At 34.4% G+C, this 22112-nt stretch overlaps 1 protein-coding gene across 1 annotated transcript in view; it reads left to right on the top strand.

Annotated features, from left to right (window-relative positions):
* The window catches only part of LOC141548743 (ethanolaminephosphotransferase 1-like), a 157173-nt gene that overhangs the window by 87400 nt on the left and 47661 nt on the right, over positions 1-22112 (top strand). The window contains exon 5 of the mRNA XM_074277888.1: positions 8521-8789. Coding sequence (XP_074133989.1) covers positions 8521-8789 — 269 coding nt within the window. The remainder of the gene's footprint in view (positions 1-8520; positions 8790-22112) is intronic.

The following is a 22112-nucleotide window of genomic DNA, read 5'->3' as shown; positions in this document are numbered from 1 at the left end:
CTCTGGTAAATTAGGTTTTGATGACAATACTTAGCAGTTGCTCCTTCATTTTTGTAAGTACTTAGAATTTAATTCTTAATTTTTAAAGACCAATTACTTTTTATGTTTCTGCACCATACTTTCTAGCTCATCTACAATTTTTATTTTAGAGAAATTGTGTTTAGGAATTACTTTCTTATTTCAAGTCAACTTATACCTATGGATATATTAATTTTTAAAGATTAATTAGGCCCAAAACGTTGATCAACATATGGATAAAATACAAATTTTTTATGCTACTGTGAAATAGGGTTACAAATTAATTCCAAGTTCAATTAAATTTAAGTCATTATATAAGCAAGCTGTGCAGGTTGGGGTGCCTATGTTCTAATATCAGGGTCTGATAGGTAGATATGAGTGCTCTATTCTGACAAATATCTTTGAAAAACTTTAGCAAATTATTAGTGAAATACCAAGGAAGCAATTAATATATTATCTGTACAAACTGAGTATAAAATGTCATGCAAATAATTAAATTTGCTTAATGAAGGAGAGCTTTCTTTGCAGTTCCATGTTATTGCTTTATGCCTTATGGCTGCTGAAAGGGAGCATCAAGTTTATTACATTCAGAAAGATTATTTAGTTCTCACTTAGTAGAGAATGTGGCATTAATAAATTTAGAATGGGGAAACTTGAATCTAAATTTGGCTTCAGGACTTTCTGCCTATATTAACTTGGCCAAGGGACATGACTTTTTTTTTTTTCCCTGAGGCTGGGGTTAAGTGACTTGCCCAGGGTCACACAGCTAGAAAGTGTTAAGTGTCTGAGATCAGATTTGAACTCGGGTCCTCCTGAATTCAAGACTGGTGCTCTATCTACTGCGCCACCTAGCTGCCGAGGGACATGACTTCTTTAAGACTAAATTCTTTTATCTACAAAAAGGAGATGTTAATAATTATACTATTGGCCTCATATCGTTATCCTGAACAAAGAACTTTGACAATTTTAAAGAACTATATTGTTTGTATGGAAATCTGAAATAATAACAATAGCTAGCATTTATAGAATGAATTCAAATTTGCAAAGTGTTTTGCACATGCTATTTCATCCTCACAACTCTGTGAAGTATAAGTGATTATCCATGTTTCGCTGATAAATTAATGGAGGCCAACAGAATTAAGTCTTACCCAGTGTCATAGAGCTAGTAAGTGTCGGAGGCTTTTACTTAGATCTTCCTGACTTTAAGATCACTATTGCACATTTCTATAGATATAAGTGAAACTGTACTAGCTCATTTTATTATTTTTACTTTCTCAAGAAATCTAATTTTTCCTAATGAGGAAAACATTTGGAAAATGAAGGAAAGGAATTGGCATTTTATTAGGTTCTGATATATACCAGGCACTGGGATAAATGCCTTACAGATATCATCTTTTTTTTTTTATTAATTTTATAATTTTTTTGACAATACATATGCATGAGTAATTTTTTTTTTTTACAACATTATCCCTTGTATTCATTTTTCCAGATTTTCCCCTCTCTCTCTCTACTTTCTCCCCTAGATGACAGGCAATCCCATACATATTAAATGTGTTACAGTATAACCTAGATACAATATATGTGTGTAAAACCAAATTTCTTGTTGCATGGTAAGAATTGGATTCCGAAGGTATAAGTAACCTGGGTAGAAAGACAGTAGTGCAAACAGTTCAGACTCATTTCTCAGTGTTCTTTCTCTGGGTGTAGCTGTTTCTGTCCATCATTGATCAACTGGAAGTGAATTAGATCTTCTTTATGTTGAAGATATCCACTTACATCAGAATATATCCTCATACAGTATTGTTGTTGAAGTGTATAATGATCTTCTGGTTCTGCTCATTTCACTCCTCATCAGTTGATGTAAGTCTCTCCAAGCCTCTCTGTATTCCTCCTGCTGGTCATTTCTTACAGAACAATAATATTCCATAACATTCATATACCATAACTTACCCAACCATTCTCCAATTGATGGGCATCCATTCAACTTCCAGCTTCTAGCCATTACAAAAAGAGCTTCCACAAACATTTTGGCACATACAGGTCCCTTTCCTTTCTTTAGTATTTCCTTGGGATATAAGCCCAGTAGTAGTACTGCTGGATCAAAGGGTATGCACAGTTTGATAACTTTTTGGGCATAATTCCAGATTGCTCTCCAGAATGGTTGGATTCTTTCACAACTCCACTAACAATGCATCAGTGTCCCAGTTTTCCCACATCCCCTCCAACTTAATCATTATTTGTTCCTGTCATCTTAGCCAATCTGACAAGTGTGTAATGATATCTAAGAGTTGTCTTAATTTGCATTTCTCTGATCAGTAGTGATTTGGAACACTCTTTCATATGAATGGATATAATTTTAATTTCATCATCTGAGAATTGTCTGTTCATATCCTTTGACCGTTTATCAATTGGAGAATGGTTTGATTTCTTATAAATTAGGGTCAGTTCTCTATATATTTTGGAAATGAGGCTTTTATCAGAACCTTTAACTGTAAAAATGTTTTCCTAGTTTGTTACTTCCCTTCTAATCTTGTTTGCATTAGTTTTGTTTGTACAAAAGCTTTTTAATTTGATATAATCAAAATCCTCTATTTTGTGATCAATAATGATCTCTAGTTCTCCTTTGGTCATAAATTCCTTCCTCCTCCACAGGTCTGAGAGGTAAACTATCCTATGTTCCTTACAGATATCATCTTATTTATTCCTTCCTAATACCTTGGGAGATAAGGGCTATTATTTCTCCTATTTTACAAGTGAGGAAAATATGGCAAACAGAGGTTAAAAGCTTTATTAGCAGGGTCATAGAGCTAGTAGGTATTTGAGGCAGGATTTGAACTTTCTTAAAAGGTATGAAAAATTTAATTAACAAATAGTGGAAAATATAAATGAAGTACAAACATAAGTTATATCTTTTTCTGGAAATTTGAAGTCTATTTGTCAAAAAAAAGAAAAATTAAGGATTTAAAGAAAAAATAGAAACACTAGCTGTATCTATCTCATATTTTCTACTTATGTCACCTCTTCTAATTCAGATTAATTCTCTACTGGAAGTTTAATGAAATTGTATTATTTTCCCTAATGAAAAGACCTTTGAATAATATTTTAGGGGTCTATTTGAAAGACATCAGCAGTACTGTAGGGAAATGGCACACACTCATTAATGCTTATTGTGGAGTTATGCAGCTCGTAACAACTAGTGTATTAGAGTTCACTTTGCTGGTGTAAAATCTGGTGCCAGACTCCCTAAAGGCTCTGTGTCTGGCAAGGCCACAGTAGGATGAAATGTATAGCACTTAAAAAAATTATAAATGCAGTCCAAGCTGTTCTCTCAAAGTTTTAGGCTCAGATTTAAACAAGTCTAGCCAAAAATTATTCCACTCAGGAGCTATTATCACATTCCTCCTTCTGAAAGCAGCTAAAACCACAGAATTGTTGGCAATTGTGTATAGTTGTTTTTTAAATGAAAAATTCTTGTAGCCTCCCCAGTTCCTGGTCCTTCATTTTTCTTTCCTGTTTCCCATGTTCAAGATATTTTGACTATTGGGTCTGACTTTTAATTGGGAGATCTTCTTTTTAGCACTAGAGTTTTCTAATAGCGGTATATTAAATATGAAAAAGAATCCCACTGTGTAAATTTTGTAAGGAAGAAATGTATTACAACATGCATAACTTATTTTAAATTAAACCTCAAAAGGCATTATGGCAGGATTCTCTGATTGGCATTAAAAACTACCAGCTGGATTATCACTTGGACAGCTCAGAACAACAAGATTGAGTAATGATTTTTCTGTCCAGCATTTTTCCCCCACTCTATTCAATATTACAGATATTTCTATAAAAACAAAAAGATTTATCTGTATTTTATCATTAATTACCACAGTTATATTTGTGATTGCACAATTAGTTGTATGGTGGCCAATTGTGAGATGGTAAAGAGAGTCATTTTGATTTGAATGGACAGTTCTCACTGTATAGTAATCTATGTTTTAAGTGGTGTTGGTAAGCTAAGAAAGTTTTCAGCATTTCTTTGACTTCTTCCCATTGTTTCTTATCAATTTCTATTTTCTCTATTTGGCATTCACCTGCTATCTTGCTTCCACCTCAAGGATTACAATACTTTGTTTTAATTATGTTCCTTTGATTGGTGACCAAATAATTAGATGGCAGTTCTAGCTCCATCTCTGTTGTGAAATTATTTCACTTCTCTTGGACTCAGTTTCCTTATCTGTAAAATAGAGGGGTTGGGCTAGAATTCAGGACTTCTTAAACTTTTTCCTGCTTGTGACTCCTTTTTGCCTGAGAAACTTTTCAATGATCCCAAATATATAAGTATAGAAAATAGTATACAAATCAAATATTTACTCCTAATAATCATAATTTAGTAACCCCCAACATTTAGTTATGAAACTTCACATGGGATTGTGACCCAAAGTTTAAGAAGCTGAGACTGTGAGGTAATCCATTTTTGTTTCAAATTCCTGTTAAGGTGTTGGCTAAAAGTTTAGCTAGTGACTGTCTTTTGCATTCAATCTACTTATCACTTCCAAACTAATAATATTCATTATACACACATGATTTGTGTTGACTCATCTGCTAAAAAAACTTTCTTTGACTAGTTATTTTCTGCTAAATAAAGCTAGGATTCATGATCCAAGTATTCAAGTCTCTCCACAATATGGTGCCACTATTCCTTTGTAGTTGTAGTGCAAAATATTCCCCTTCAAGTTTTTGATATCAGGGTTTTCCAATCTAAACTTTACTCGTGTTATTCTACCAGTTAAAACATCTTTACCAAAGGCTACTTTACTTGCTGAAGTTTCAGGGTAACAGGTTAGGATGGTTCAGAGTTTGAATTTCTGCGAATTAACAAATATCTTTGTTAGTAAAAATGTGCAGATAAATAACATTTTTCCATGGACCAGTCTATAGACAAAAACAATGACTCCAAATATGCAAACTACTAGTTGTCTCTCATATGTATATGTGCAGAGCTCTCCTACCCCTTTGTTTTACTCATATCATTCCTGTGCTTTATCACAGAGCTCAACACAGATTAGGCACTTAATAAATGTTTATTATTTAGGGTAGCTAATTAGTGCAATGAATAGAATGCCCTTTTAGAGACAGGAAGACTCATATTTTTTAGGTTAAATCTGATCTCAGAATTTAGTAGTTATGTGACCTACTTAATACTATTTGCCTCAGTTTCCTCACCTGTAAAATGAGTTGGAAAAAAATGGCACCACTCCAGTATCTTTGACACAAAAAACCCCACGTGAAATCATGAAGAATCAGACTGGACTGAAAAGACTTAATAATAAGAGTTGATTGATTGATTTGTCTAAAATGTCACCTCTCTTTACTTTTTTCTCTGCTTCAAAGCCTAGTTTAATAGTTACCTCCTTCATGAAAGAGCTGCTAAGTGAGAAATGATCTTTTTCTTTCTCAAAATTCATATAGTTATTAAATATCTCTTATTCTCCTGGAATCATATAATAATAATATTTATTTACATTTGGAAGTGAGAAGGGAACCTTGGAGGTCAAATCTGGTTTATCTTCTGTTTCATATAATTACTTGGGTGTGTTATTATCCCCTTTCCCACTCAAGTTCTTCCCTTCACACCCCAAGCATCAACTCCTTTTCTCCTCATTTAGAAAGTACTCAATAAGTATCTGTTGGATTTATTCAATAATTTAAGGTATGATTTCTCTCAAGAATATTTGCATATAAAAATTGATTCTTGAATTTGCAAAAACAAACCCTTAATATTTCTCTCCTAGCTCTCTCCTCCCCCTTCTGAAAGATGATTATTTTAAATAAACATGATTTTTCTTGAAATTAATTCTGACTCAGATTATTATATTTGAAATAGTCTGTACTATATGAGGCAAAAACCAAAATCATGCTTTTTTTTTTTTTTTTCAAAATCATACTTTAATCTGGTGTTTTTTATTCTTCTGAATATATCATTTTGTAATCTGTCCTTTGTGGCATTGTCATTAATTTAACTTTTTGTTAATTTTAGGTTTATTTAACCATAGTAAGATCATAGTTTGTCTAAACTAGCAAAGTTAAAAAGATAAAAGGGTTGTGGTTCTTATATTTTCTATTCCATGAAGAGTATGTGACTAATTTTGGTTTATTTATTTATCTTTTATTGAGTTCAGATGAATTATCAAATCTCCTAATTAATAAGTTGTTCTCCCTCCCTCACCTTTGGACTGTTATAAGGGAATAGTGTTATGAAGAATTACATACATTAATCTTTAGTATTTTATTATAGTTTTTAATTTTATGGTAATTGACTGAGCATTTGCCAATCATGAAGTTTTGAGAATAGTTTCTTAACACTACAGAAGTTTTCACCAGCTTACCCTGTTTGATTTAGCATCCAGAGTATTAAAAATAAACCTAATGAATAAATTACCTGTCTTATGCAACATTTAAAAATATTCATCAACCAATTACATCACAGAAAAATCATAGTAGAGTAAACTAATGTCAACATACAATTTACTAGCAGCAATATTAAAATTTGATTTAAATAATTTCCATTCTGGTCTTTTTATTTTTAGGTTAAGAACATGGAACTGTTTTAATTTAGGGATTAGTGAGGACACAGTATTACAGAAAATGTGCTCAATTCATTTCAACAAATGTTTAAATTTTTAAAAAATAATATTTTACTTTTCCTGCCAAATATGTATAAACAATTACTAATATTTGGTAATTTTTTAAGTTTTGAATTTCAAATTTCATTCTTCTCTTTCTCTCCCCCTTCAGTGCAATATTAAGCAATATTATATGCACATATCTTGTAAAGCATATTTCCATATTAGTCATTTTATGTAAGATAACCTAAACCTGCCTCATACAAATGAAAAAAGAAAAGAAAGCGAAAAATAATATGCTTTGCTCTGTATTCAGACACCATCGGACCAAATATTTATTTATTAAACATCTAGCACATAACAATCACATAAATGGTGATTGATTGGCTAATGCATCATGATAGGTGCCAGTGATAAGGACAAAAAAGGAATGCTCTCTGCTATCGATACACTTGAAAGATGAAGTAAAAAGTGAAAAATTAAACCAAACAGCTGTTCTATTTATTGCTCTTTCAATAGAATCCAATAAACCAATCCAACAAACATTTATTAAGAATCCACTAGTCTCCTATGTGCCAGACACTGTGCTAAGTGCTGGGAATACTGCTTTCATATCCCTACTCTCAAGGAATTTCTAAAGGGGGGGACAACATCTAAAAGAAGGCAGGAAAATGTGGAGAGGGAATGGAACTACATAAGGTGTCTTGTTCCATAGAGTTAAAAACATGCAGAGCAACAGATACAAAGTATCTGAGATTCCAGGTTCTGCTCTCTAAAAGGAAATATTGGGAGGAATTTGGTACTCTGTCCTTCAGCCTTCCGATCATAGATGAATGAAAACTGAGGGAACTGGTATCAATTAAGGTTTGATCCAGGAATATAATGGAGTCTTTAGAGGGGATGAGCTCATTTTGGGAGGGGCATCTTGTTCTCAACAGTAGGAACCAGGGACAGCAGCAGATGCCAAGTAGAGATGTAATAAGTTGATATTAATTTCTTCTGAATAAATTCCTAGTTATTTGTATTGATTAGGATGCATACTTCTTTAGAGTAGAGAATTTTTTATCTTTTTTTTATCCTTAGTGCTTACTTAGCACATAGCAAGCATTCAATAATCAAATACTGATTAACTAAATGACTTGTTTTCAATTTTTCTTTTTTGTTGTTGTTGTTGATGGTACTTGGTAAAGCACTTCTTGGGCACACATATTCTTTTAGTTACTCCAGAACAACATCATAAGAATAAAGGAGGAATAATACTAATTTTGATTATTTATGAGTTGATGAATGTTTTATGTAGAAAAAAGTATTTGTCTTATGAACAGATATGTAAATTTTTCATATTCTAGACTTTAACACAACTTAAATTTAGTCTATAAACTCAAAGAAATGAGAACCTGGTCTATTCCATGACAACCAGGAAATAAATGGATAAATTCTTTCCAGTGAACTGATAATTGTTTCTGATGAATTGACTAACCTGGACACTTGTACTAGCATACTAGAAATCAAACCTTTGTTGAAAAGTTTGCTTTTGATAGTAGTTGGTGATAGTTATAATTTTGTATATTTTATTCATTAGCAATAGGGAGAATGCTGAACTTGGAGTCCCCAACCCAAATTCAAGTCTCAGCTCTGCTATTGAATACCTGTGTGGTATTGAGCAAGTGTCTTGTTTATCTCTCTTGGGGATTTGCTTTCCTTACTTATAAAAATGAGGGGTTGGATTGAGTGACATCTAAATTTCCTTCCAAGTTTAGAGCGATGATCCCAATATCTTATTTCTTTTTTATTACATATATTTCATGTATTGAACACAAAAAAATACATTGGCTTGCATTTCTTCCATTGAAGTATTTGATTTGTTGTTATTATTTTTCCTTTACAGATTCTATAGATGGGAAACATGCTAGAAGAACACAGTCCAGTAGTCCTCTGGGAGAGCTATTTGACCATGGGTTGGATAGCTGGGCTACTTCTCTTTTTACAATTTCTTGGTTCTCTGTTTGTGCAAGTCCAGGGGACTCCCCAGGATTTTCCAAGCACACAATGTTTTTGTTCCTGAGCATTGTTTTGCTTAACTTCATGTTGTCCCATTGGGAAAAATATAACACTGGAGTCCTTTTTCTTCCTTGGGGATATGACCTAAGCCAAGTGGTAAGAATTTTATCTAATTTTAAAATCTTTTTGTGGTATCATGGATAGTTCCTAAAGCAAAATAGGAGAACTATTTCTACAATGACAGCACCGTTTTTCTTTATAATTTTGAAAAATTAAATTAGCTTTTCTCACAGCCTCTAGAAAAGTTGCAAATGATAATGTTAAATATATGGTTTACTAAGTAAATATGGGGTTGCAAGATTTTTATGGAAAGTTTAGTGGCCCCTATTTCTATTTGAATTTGACAACATTGATATAATTAACTTTGAAGTTAATTTACATATATTTAATTCCTTTCTGTTATGCTAAATTGCTCTTATTCTAAAGATTCAAGGAATAGTGTCTTAATCAGGAAAGAACAACTAACAAATTAATGAACTGATTCTATTAACTTTTAAAAAGTTAAAAACTAGCTGGTTAAGATAAAAATTAATGACCTGATTATAGTAATTATCAAACAAAGGTGTGTTGGACATTCCACAAGTCTATGGATATCATAAACTTATTTTACTCCAAGGAATAAAATTTGGTAAATATGTTCAGTATTAATTAACACTGATCATGTTGGAATTAATAAATAGGTTTGAGACTAGAAATATAGTTATTCCAGATATTTTTAGTACAGAAAAGAATATTGCAATTTTTCTGGCTCAGGAAGCTCATCCTATTTGTCAGGGTGCCACTTGAAAGAGATTAGCAGGCAAGCTGCACTTTTAATTTTCAATTATGTTTAATCTAGGAAATACAATTTAGGAACACTATGCATTATCTTTAAACTGTGTCTTGGGTAAGGTCAAGGAAGTCAAGGTAGCCACCATAGTACCATATAACAATGAAGAAACTGTTGTTGTTTGTTTAGCTAGCTTCTCTTTTACCATTTAATATGGATTTAAGTGACTGTTTAGATTTAATTCACCTAAATTGGATGAACCCTGATGTTGGGATTACTAGGTGAGAACTGAGGTTGTCTGGATGGTGACAAGGTGAGAATTCAGGTTTTCTGGACAATTACAAGGTGAGAACTCAGGTTGACTTGATAGAGGGGGCAAGCTCATTGGCTGGGGTGGTTCTTCCCAGAAGCCCTTGCATTATCCCACGCCCATTCTCTGGGAGGATAAAAAGAGACAGCACTGGGCACAGAGGGCAGATTGGCCTGGAGAAGGATAAGAGCTGGAGGAGATTCAGAGCCAGGATTCAAGAAGAAAGACTCTCTGCATTACATCAGGCCTGACGGGGCTCTCTGCAGGAAGGGAAGTCACTTCTAAGGACAAGAGTTAACAGCAACTGCCTGGAGACAACGGTTCGTTACAGGAAGAAGAATCTGTCTTAAAGATTTGAGTAGACACAGCAGATCTCTTCCCAGAGAGCGATCCGGCAGCTTCTAGAGACGACAGCTCGCTACAATTGGCGCCCAACGTGGGGCTCGAACTTTTGCTTATCCTGACAAGAGGAGCTAGACCAGACCTTCGCATTTTGGCGCCCGAACAGGGACAGACACGGTCCTGATTCCAGTGGAAAAGCTTCCGATCTAGATCTCAGTCTCTCTGACCCAGAACCGTGAGTAACGAGGAAACTTTGTTAAAGATTAAGTGAGCGTGCTAATAGATAAATAAGGAACTTAACTTGTTAAGGGATAAACCAGGAATCTCTTATAGCTGAAATGGGGCAGATGTTAGCTATATTCAATCCCTGGACCTCAGCCGACTCAACCCCAGCCCCAGAAGCAACCTCAGCTCCACCCCCATTCAGGAGTGGTACTATAGAGAGTATAATCAAGATAATTGAGGAGCAGAGTTTACTTGTAACCTGGGTACAGATTGCTAAACTCTTGGCTGCATTAAGACGCACATCCCCTTGGTTCTTAGAGGAAGAAAAGATAGATGTAGATAAATGGAAGCTAGTGGGATATGAAATGAAAGAATTTCAAGCAAAAAATGGGCCTCGTTCAATTTCTGCAGAAGTATTTTATATCTACAACATAGTTCAATTAGCCTTAAACTATCAAGCAAGTTGTAGGAGAAGGAAAAGTTCTAAAAATGAACAGAGGATGAAGTGTGAGGAAAAAAGGAAAAATCAAGATCTTTCCCTAGAGCAAGAGGATTTAAATGAGGAATTATGGTATGATTCTCTTGAAGAAGCTTCAACCCTGCCTAGAGAACAGATTCTTGACAGGCCCACATCAACCCCACCTTCAGAGATGGAGGAAGAAAGAGGGGAAGAGGCAGAAACACAAACAGAATTGCCTGTGAAGAAGCCTAAGCCTATGACAAGATTAGAAAAAGCATTGGTTAAAGCTAAGAGAGAAGGACAGGATATAAGTGATTTTATACATGCATATCCTGTGATTGAAAATACTGACTCTGTAGGTAAAAAAAGGAGAAGATATGCACCTTTAGATTTGAATAAAATTAAGGATTTGAAAAAAGGTTGTACCCTTTATGGGACTACATCAGCTTATGTCAAAATGTTACTAGATGGTTTGTCTTATGAAGTCCTAACCCCGAATGATTGGAAATCCATAGCAAGGACATGTCTGGAGCCTGGAGAAAATTTATTATGGCTTGCGGAATTTCATGAATTATGTAAAATTCAAGTCAGATGCAATTTGGAAATAGGAGTTAACACACAATTCACTTTTGAGCACTTAGCTGGTGAAGGTCAGTATGGAGAGAATTCAGAACAGATTAATTATACCATGACAATATATGAACAAATTGCTAAGGCTGCAATAAAAGCTTGGGGTGTCCTTCCTGGACAGAAAGATCGTGGAGAGGCTTTCACTAAAATACAGCAAGGTCCCAATGAACCTTTTGCAGATTTTGTGGGACGTTTGCAAACTGCTGTCAAAAGAACTATTGGAGAAAATGCAGCTACAGAAATAATGACCAGACATCTGGCTAAGGAAAATGCCAATGAGATTTGCAAAAGAATTATATGGGGATTAGACAAAGATGCTCCTTTAGAGGAGATCATAAGACGTTGTGCTACAGTGGGAACAAATGCTTTTTACACCCGGACAATGATGAACGTGGAAAGACAGGGTCCCTCCTGGCAAGGGACTTCTAGAGAAACTCGGCGATGTTTTCAATGTGGAAAAATTGGGCATCTAAGAGCTCAGTGTAGGTATGGAGATACAGTGAGAAGACAGGGTGAGAGAAGACCTAAAACCCCATGTCCAAAATGCAACAGAGGACTCCATTGGGCATCAGAGTGTAGAATAATTCAGGGAAATGGGATGAGGGGCCCAGGTCCAGGGCCCCAGGCAAAAAAGACTTGGGACATGATGGCAGCTGATGTTACACCCAAAGAACCTTTAGAAGGCCAGGACTCTGATTTAATCAATCAGCAGAGAAGCAATCACATGGCAGAAAGGGATTACCTGATAAGTCAGTCAAAAGGCAATCAGATTGCAAAAATGGATTACACTTGGGGAGAATACAGGCCTTTTAAACCAACAGGGCTGTGTCCAGTGCAAACAATTCCAATGTAATTGCCAGATGATGAGAAGAGATTTAGAAAGTGGTAAATAGAAGGTAATTAGATAGGTTAACTGCCTGGGAGAGAGGGTTTGCTTGTATTTCTTCAGCAGGAGAAGGAATCAGATGGGTGCCAACGAGTCATATTCGCCTTGTCCATCAGAGAGAGACAGAAAAAGAGAAAGATCTCAAAATAAAGGAGAAGATCTAAGAAACATCTGACACTGAAAGAGCATGGATAATAAGAAGACTGTTAAAGAACTTAAAAACCAGCAGGAATCATTGGACTTCCTCACACAAGATGAGAATAATGGACAATGGACTTATGGACATTTATAAATTTTCAATTTATGATTATGATTATATTATATTCTTCTAGCATGTGTTATGTTACTATGTTACTATGTGCTTATGTAATTTATGTAATTATCTGTAATACTTCCCATATTGATGGATTTATGTTTCAAGGTCATGACTGTCCTATGTTCTAAATCAAAAGAAAGGGGGAGATGTTGGGATTACTAGGTGAGAACTGAGGTTGTCTGGATGGTGACAAGGTGAGAATTCAGGTTTTCTGGACAATTACAAGGTGAGAACTCAGGTTGACTTGATAGAGGGGGCAAGCTCATTGGCTGGGGTGGTTCTTCCCAGAAGCCCTTGCATTATCCCACGCCCATTCTCTGGGAGGATAAAAAGAGACAGCACTGGGCACAGAGGGCAGATTGGCCTGGAGAAGGATAAGAGCTGGAGGAGATTCAGAGCCAGGATTCAAGAAGAAAGACTCTCTGCATTACATCAGGCCTGACGGGGCTCTCTGCAGGAAGGGAAGTCACTTCTAAGGACAAGAGTTAACAGCAACTGCCTGGAGACAACGGTTCGTTACAGGAAGAAGAATCTGTCTTAAAGATTTGAGTAGACACAGCAGATCTCTTCCCAGAGAGCGATCCGGCAGCTTCTAGAGACGACAGCTCGCTACACCCTTATTCTTCTTGTTTAGCATTATAATTGGACATCTTTATGCCCATATTATAGAATGCTTACAATAGAGATCATCCTGTTCCATGTTCAGTGATGAAAATCATAATTACTGGTTGAGGAAAATCAACTATAATAGTCATTAGTGTATAATGGGATACTATTTTCCTATCTAGGCTTATTCTTGTTATAATCTAGCATATCGTAGGGATTTGTATAGCAATATCGTTGACTGCTGTTCATTTTCATTTACTTCTCCTGAAGAGTGTAGCCCATTTCAGCATAGAAAATTGCACTTTTTAAGGACTATGAAATTTTGATGTTTGACCACAGGTATTTCCTTTTGGCCTAGGAAGATAAGAGTGATGTTGGGTATTATGTGTTCATAAGAGAACTTCATTTATTTTAAGAAATAATTTGTGATGTCTCTTTGTTTTTATTTTATTTTATTTTAGAGTAAGATTACTAGATATATTATTCCAATCACATTTATTTTGGTCAAATTTAAGTGAACTTTATAGGGTGTAGCACAAAATTCAAGCATCTTAAAGGAAAGGAGAATGGAACTTATATAACACCTATTATGTACCAGGTACTGTGCTAAGCACTTGTAACAAATATTATTACAAAACTCATTCCTATTATCCCCATTTTATAGCTGAGAAAAAATAAAGGCAAATAGAAGTTATATACTTTGTTCAGGATCACCTAGCTAATACATGTCTAAGGCTACTTTTGAACTCTTTGTCTTTCTAACTCCAGACCCAGTGCTGTGTTTACTGTAGTGATTACTCCTCCCATGTGTTCTAAAAATCTGGGTTTTTATTTTTTATTTTTTTTAAGATTCATCTCAGGTGACATGCCCATGATTTGATCCCATTTTGGAGCTTTCTTGGCAAAGATACAGAAATGTTTTGCCATCCCCTTCTCTAGTTCATTTTTACTGAGGTAAACAGGATTAAGTAACTTGTTCAGAATCACATATTTAGGAAGTATCTGATGCTAGATTTGAAGTCATCATGAAGATGCATCTTCCTGATTCCAAGCACAGTGGTCTAGGTGTTGTGATACCATTATTTACCCTTTGCTTTATTTATTTATTTAGCAACTTTTTCACTGTTGCATTGATGGAAATGTGTGTATTTTAGTTTCATGGTAGATAGTTATGGGTCAGAGATAGATGTTGCAGTGTGTAGAGCACTGGGGGTGGAATCAGGAATACCTGAGTTCAAATACTTCCTCAGACATTTATTAACTATGTAAGTCTGCGCAAGATACTTCACTTCAGTTTGCCTCAGTTTCCTCATCTGTAAACTGGGGATAAATGATAGCTTCTCATGTTTTGAGGATTAAGTGAAATAATTATGTAAAACAGCACAATGCATGGTAATTAATAAATGTTTTATTAATGTTACCTATTTATTATTATTATTTGTAGTAGTAGTAGAAGTAGCAGTAGAAGTAGTCGTCTCTTGAGATCAAACTTCCATTTAGCAGTTGAGCACTAATCATTTTCCATTTTTATTTTTCTTGAATTCTTATACTTGAATAAATAAGTTGCAACTCACCAAAATGAAAACCCTACTTTCCTTGTACAGATAAAAATGGAAATGATTCTAGATTGATTTAATTTCACTCTCAGCACAGGCAAATTGTATATGATTATATCTTTCTTAATTGGGACATAAAATAAATTTTAACTGTTGCTTATCCCTAGAAAAAGACACATCATTAAAATCTAGAAATTCTCTTGATTTATGCCTTTGTCTTTTATGTATCCTTTGTGATGCTGTATCCAAATTTGTAAGTAATTTAATTACTGTGTTATGCTTAAAACCGGTGTTCCAATTAGTTTAAAATGACAGCTTATTCATGAGACAGTTACATTTCTGAAGTGGGGTTGGTGTCTGAGATCAGAATGCTATTGAATTTTAAATTTTCTTTAGAAAAATTAAAAATTGTTTATTCAAAAAGAGAAAGGAAGAAATCATATTACTTTGTATATTTAGCAGTACAAATAAATATACAAGACCTTTTTCATCGATGAAAGAGAAATTAAGACATTTTGTAAAGAAAAATCTTCATCCATTTGTGAATAGCAAATTTGCTTTTATGAATTTATATTTTTGTAATCTGATCTTTAATCCAGTTCCTCAACTGGTTCAGTTCTAGTACCTCCAACAGATATTCAATGAAGTACCTGATATCTTATTTCACAATAAATATAAAATTTGATCTTAATATTATTTTTAAATGTCTAGTACAGATATTCTTAACTTTTTTTGTGATATAGGTTCCTTTAGCTATTGGGTGAAACATGAATTTCTTTTCAGAATAGTTTTTAAATAGATTAAAAAATATAAGGTTGCAAAGGAAATTAATTATATTAAAATACAATTTTATGATAGACATATATGTATAGAACTAAACAGTGTTTTCAAAATAAGGGAAGGAGAAAGGGAAAGTATAAAACACAGAAATATCAAAAGCTACAGAAAGATCCAGGATGATGAGGACTGTTGGATTTAACAATTAAGGTAGGTCACCAATGACCTGTGAGAAAGCAGTTTCAGTTAAGTAGTGAATTTTCAAGAAGTTGAATTAGTAATTGGTATAGAAATAAGAACAGCAAATATAAATTCCTATTTCTAGAAATTAAGCAATGAAAGGAGGAAAATGTAGGATTGTACTACAAGAAAAGGATAAGAACAAGGGGATGATTTTAATTCTAGTAGGTAAACCTGAGCATCTTTATATAGTTCATGGAAGAAGTCAGTCCTCAAAATTAAATTAAAGATAAAAAGAGATGACTCAATGGGGACTCCCAAAGGAGATGGGAAGGTACAAAATCCAAGTTGTAAGTGGAGAATTTAGCCTTTTAAAGTTTCTTTTTACTAAGTGTTTTTACAATACTTAAAAAAATTAATTTAGACTCTTTACTGCAAGGTCAAACACTGAAGCAAAAAGTTAACTATTTTGGCCACATAATGTGAAGATGGGGATCATTGGAAAAGACCCTGATGTTGGGAAAGATTAAAAAGAAAAGGGGATAGCAGAGGATAAAATGATATAAGTATTACGAAAATAGTAAACATGAACTTTCATAGACTTTCAGAGATAGTAGAGGATAATAGGTCTTTTGTGTGCTATGTGTGGTCCATGAGATCACATAGAGGACACAACTGAATGACTGAACATCAATAAAAGAGTTCAGTTTCTGAAGAAGATAATGTGAAATTATTCTAAAAAAGTTGAACTGGAATTTGCAGCTAGGTGGCAGCAGACAAAACAATTGAAGTAGAATTAGGGAGGTTAGTCATTTTCAGTCAAACACCTTTTGGGGTTTTCTTAGCAAAGATATTGGAGTGGTTTGCCATTTCCTTGTCCAGATTACTCTGCAGATGAGGAAACTGAGGCAAACAGGGTTAAAGTGACTTGCCCAGGATCATCCATCGAGTAACTGTCTGAAATCAGATTTGAACTCAGAAAGGTGAGCTTTCCTGACTCCAAGTTTGGTACCCTATCTACTGTTCAATTTAGCTATCTGTAGAATCAAAAAGACCCAAGTTCAAATCCAACCTCATATTCTTAATACCTATGTGATCCTGGGTAAAGCATTTAACTGCTGGCTGCCTCAGTTTCCTCTATTGTTAAATGTCATAATAATAGTACCTACCTTCTAGAGTTGTTGACGGGATTATTTTAGTAGATGTGCAAGAAAGGATTAGAGAAAACCAATGGCTTCAAAGAGACTAGTAAAAAATTATTGCAATAAGTTAAGAGAGAGATTAGTTGGGCCTAATTAGGATAGTAGTAATTTTTCTTAAGTGATAAGAAAGGAGTGGATATGAAATTAGTACTTAGGTAAAAACAACTGATTGAATGTGGTAGAGTAGGAAAGAGGAAGAATAAATTATAAGCCTTTGTGACTAGAAGAATGATGGTTCTCTTGATTCAAATAAGAGAATTTTGGAGGAATGAATTAGATATTGGAAATATTGTGTTTTGGTTTGGACAGACATGTCAGGTTAGAAATACCTACAGGAGATTTAAGTAAAGTTGTTCAGGAGATTATTGTTGATATTTAGGAATTTGGGAGAGACATTAGGGCTAGATATGTACATTTGGGAGTCATGTGTTAAGGTGATAATTAAAACCTGAGTATCTGAATGAGAGACAGATAAAGAAAGAGGGGAGAGGGAGAAACTGCCCGTCCTCCTTGGACACACCCTTGTGGGGGGGAGCAGAAAATAAAATGATGATCCAAGAAAGGAAACTGAAAGTTTGTGGGTAGAAATATAAAGACTTTTTTTTTTTTTTTTTTTTTTTTTTTTACAAAAAAATTATAAATAATTTGATCATAAAAAAATTAGTTATTTTGAAAATTAATCATAAAAAATTCCCTACAGCAGAGTGGCTAGTTCCAGGATTATCTTTCAAAAGCAAATTAGCTTTTATCAAGATTGAATGAGTTAATCTACATGAAGTGCTTTGCAAATTTAAAAGAACTATATCTGAACTCCATCAAATTAAGAGGAGAAAAAAGAGTAATGAGAACAATAAAAACTGATATTTATATAGTGTTTTGAAATTTGTGAATATAAGTTCCTTGAGGACTGGCACTTTCATTTTTTGTTTTATATCTCCAGTACTTAGAACAGTGCCTGGTACATAATAAGCACTTTATTTTAAATGAAAGAATGATAGCATTTTACATATGTTATGTCATAGGCTCCTCATAACACATGTAAATCTAAAATCTACTGACTGTCCTCTCCTTACTTCAACTATACCGAAAATACCTTTTCCTGTCTTGCTTATGCTATTCATATTTTATTGTCCATTAGTGTACTGATTTAATGGCTTGCTTCTGCTTTCTGTGTATCCTGGATCACGTTAGTTTAATCTGCCTTATATTGTAAGGCAAGGAAAATGGAGTTTGATTTGTGAAGTCTTCCTTATGCTGTACTTAGAACAGTGCCCCATGCAATTACATGTTCCGGATGATGAAAACAACCAGGAGAGGTTAGCATTGTGGAAGCCAAGGGAAGAAAGAATATCCAAGAGAGGGTGGTTGGATGCCAATTAGTAGCCGTGGAAATGTCAACAAGGATTAGGACTGAGAAAAAGCCATTGGATTGTGCAGTTCAGTAATCATCCGAAACCTTAGACAGAGCAATTTTGGTTGAGTGGTAGGATCAAAAACCCAGATTTCAAGAGGTTGAAAAATGAACAGGAAGTGAACAAGCAGGGGCAATGAGGGTAAATTGGCTGCTTCTAGGACTGTGACTCTGAAATAGATGAGAGATAATAGCTTGAGAGGATGGCCAGGGTCAAGGAAAAAGTATTCACTTAGGGGGTTATTAGCCAGAAAGCAATATGAAGGGAGCATATAGAGTATTAAAGACTGACTGGAGGCTTTTTGTCTTATAAGGTGGTAATGAGGGTTTGACAGAAAAAGCAGGAATAAAGGTAAGAGATACTGAGAAGGTCAATCCATCTGAAGTTTGCATCCATTTAGATTCTGATTCTGCTTTGCCAAAGAACTAGAGGGATTTTGTAGTATTTTTCATCCCCTCTTTTCCCCCCCAACAAGGTGATATAGTAAATAGAATAGTAAACTGGTCATCTAAAGAGCTAAGTTTTGGTTTTGGTGCTTCTTCTGTTCTTCTGTTTACCAGCTGTATTACCTTAGGAAAATAATTTAAGCTCTTTGCAGCTCCATTTCTGTATCTTTAAAATATAGATAATAACATGCATGCTACCTACCTTGAAGGTGGTACAGTGGATAATGCCAGACCTGTAGTCAGGAAAGCTCATCTTCTTGAGTTCAAATCTGGCCTTAGACATTTATTAATATGTGACCCTGGGTAAGTCACTTAATCCTATTTACCTCAGTTTCCTCATCTGTAAAGTGAGCTGAAGAGGGAAATAGCAAACCGCTCCAGTATCTTTGCCAAGAAAACCCCAATTGGGTCACAGAAAATCAGACATGATGAAACAGTTGAATACCAACTACCTACCTTATAGGACTACTGAGATGGTCAATGGGATAATTGGTATCAAGTGCTTTTTGATCATATATCTAGATTTAAATTTAAGATCTATAGTTGGAAGAGGCCTTAGAAGTTATAAGGTCTAATCCTCTCATTTTATAGATGAAAGAATTGAGGCGAGACAGGTTGGTTGTAAGTGGAAATGTCAGAAATTCAAATTTAGGTCCCATAACTCCAAGTTCCCTATCCTTTCCTTCATCCTATGTTGCTTTTAAAGCTAATGTACTTATAAATGTGAATGATCATAATTATAAACATATATTATAACCAATTGCATGAAACTGTATATGCTAGGATATAATGAAAACTGTATAGATCAAGTTCCATCTTTCTTGTCGCAGAACATGAAGCAAATTAAATTGACATGACCCAGCACATGCCAAACAGCAGAACAAAACCATTAAGTCTATACACTAATAGGCAACTAAAATGTGAATAGCATAGTAAGTTATGGAAAGGTATTTTTAATGTAATGGGAAGGGGGAGATCAGACAATACCTTTGAGAATTATATGTTTATCTAGGGGAGGGGGTGGATGGAAGGAAGGGAAAATTCAGAACAGAAGGGAGTACAAGAGATAATGTAAAAAATTACCTATGCATATGTACTATAAAAAAAAAGTTGTAATTATAAAATTAAAATTTATAAAATAAAAATTTAAATTTATTAAAATTTAATTTTATATTTAAATATTTTATATTTAAATATAAAATAAATATAATAATATATAATATGTATTATAAAATAAATATAAATAAATATATATTATATGTAAATAATTAAAATTTAAAATTAAAAATTAAATTTATAAAATATAAATTTAATTAAAAAAAAAAAAGAGAATTATATGTAAGGATGCGATTCCCGCAAAACAAGAGAAGGGAATTATAAGGGTCCTTTAAATGGGCGGCCACAGCGCAACAGGAGATTGAGTGGCCCAGAAGTAATCTCTGTGTGGGTCTTCTGACCAGGTGTTCACTAGGGAACCAACAAGTCAGGGCATCAAGTCAGGGCATTATATGAGTAGGTATAACAAAGGCTTTTAAGATTACACGTGGCTGTTCTTGAGTGCGCTACTGGTTATTAAACTACTATTGCTTCCTCTGAGGCCTTCAAAGGTCTCTGGTCACAATCTCTTGAATCTATAGTTTAATAACCACCCTGACTTGTTCCCTAGTGAACACCTGGTCAGAAGACCCACATGTTCACTACCAAACTCCTTACCTCTCAGCTATCCATCAGCATGGCTCAGCTACCCCAGGTTAGGGAGCCAGGTTAAAGAGAGCGACTGCTGCCTGCAGTGGGCTCATAAAGGGCTTGTGAGGTCACACACACAGCCAACCAGCGAGAGAGTCTTTACTCATTACGAAGCTATCTCAATATGACCAGGATCCCACCCACAGGGCAGTCCTATATCCACAGAGATTACTTTTGGGCCATTCAATCTCCTGTTGTGCTGTGGCGCCGCCCATTTAAAGGGCCCTTACAATTATATGTTTACTAAAGGTGGGATCTGGAAACTAGTAGTTCTTCACTGGTCAAAATGGACTCATCTTTTTTTTTTTTTTTTTTTTCTTTTTTCTTTGCCTCCTTAAAGGTTTGAAAAAAAACAATAAAGATACTTTAGATTTTATAAGCTATAATCCCAATAATTTGTAATTCAAATAATATCAGCAATACCCTCGGAAAAGGGCATTTTAGAAATTAAAAGCCAGAGTCACATTGGTGCAAACATTTGAAATTGTTTACTAGTTTCTAAAGGTGTACCAATTTGGTAGTTTGGGTGGTATGAGATAAACAAAATATTTAAATTTCACACTGGAATGGAAACTTCACAGCATAACATAGACTCAAGTTACAACTTCCTAGGGGGCATGATCTTATAATACTAAGAATTTCTACAAATATTATCTAATCCTCTCATCAGTCCTGGGAGGTAGGTGTTGATAATACCCATTTTGTAGTTGAAGAAACTGAGGCAAAAAAGGTTAAGTGACTTGAACAATGTCGCATAGTTAAATATCTGAGGCCAGATTTAAACTCAAGCTTTTTTGCTTCCAGACCCAGCACTCTCTCCATTGTGTCACCAAGCTACTTTTTTTCTCCCTCTGTTGTTCCAGAAGTCTATCTCAAAGTTGCTGTTCTTTACAATTGAGTGTGAAGATTACCTAACTTCAGATAACAACTTGAGAATAACTAACTTTGTTTCTCACTCATCACTGCCAACAGATTTTGGATGACTTTTATTTATCTCTCTAGCTATTTTAAAATTTATTTATTTCTAACTTTAAAAAAATTGAATTCCAAATTTTCTCCTTCCCTCCCCTTCCTTCCCCACCTACTAAGAAGATAAGCAAAATGATGTCAATTATATAGGCAATATATGCAAAAAATATTTCCATATTGGCCATATTGTTAAAAAGAAAAAAAGGGAATAAAATAATAATTCAGAGTTCATCAGTTCTCTCTCTGCAGAGATAGCTTTTTTTTTTTTTTTTTTTAAGTTTTAAGTTTTGTGTATTGATTAGAGTAGCCAAGTCTTTTCCAGTTGATCATTACATTGTTGTTATTGTGCATGTTTCCTGGTTCTTCTCATTTTACTTTGCATTTTTATATAGATTTTGCCATGCTTTTTTTTTTTTTCTGAAACCACTTCCATCATTATTTCTTAAAGCACAGTAATATTCCATTAAAATCACATGCCACAACTCATTCAATCATCCCTCAATTTCTACTTCTTTACCACCACAAAAAGCTGTTCTAAATATTTCATACAAAAGGATTTGCAATCCTTTTGTTTTTCTTTGATCTCT

Source organism: Sminthopsis crassicaudata, chromosome 1 (assembly GCF_048593235.1).
Source record: "Sminthopsis crassicaudata isolate SCR6 chromosome 1, ASM4859323v1, whole genome shotgun sequence".
Classification (NCBI taxonomy): domain Eukaryota; kingdom Metazoa; phylum Chordata; class Mammalia; order Dasyuromorphia; family Dasyuridae; genus Sminthopsis; species Sminthopsis crassicaudata.
Note: the sequence above shows the minus strand (reverse complement) of the source record. Positions and strands in the feature narration are given on the sequence as shown.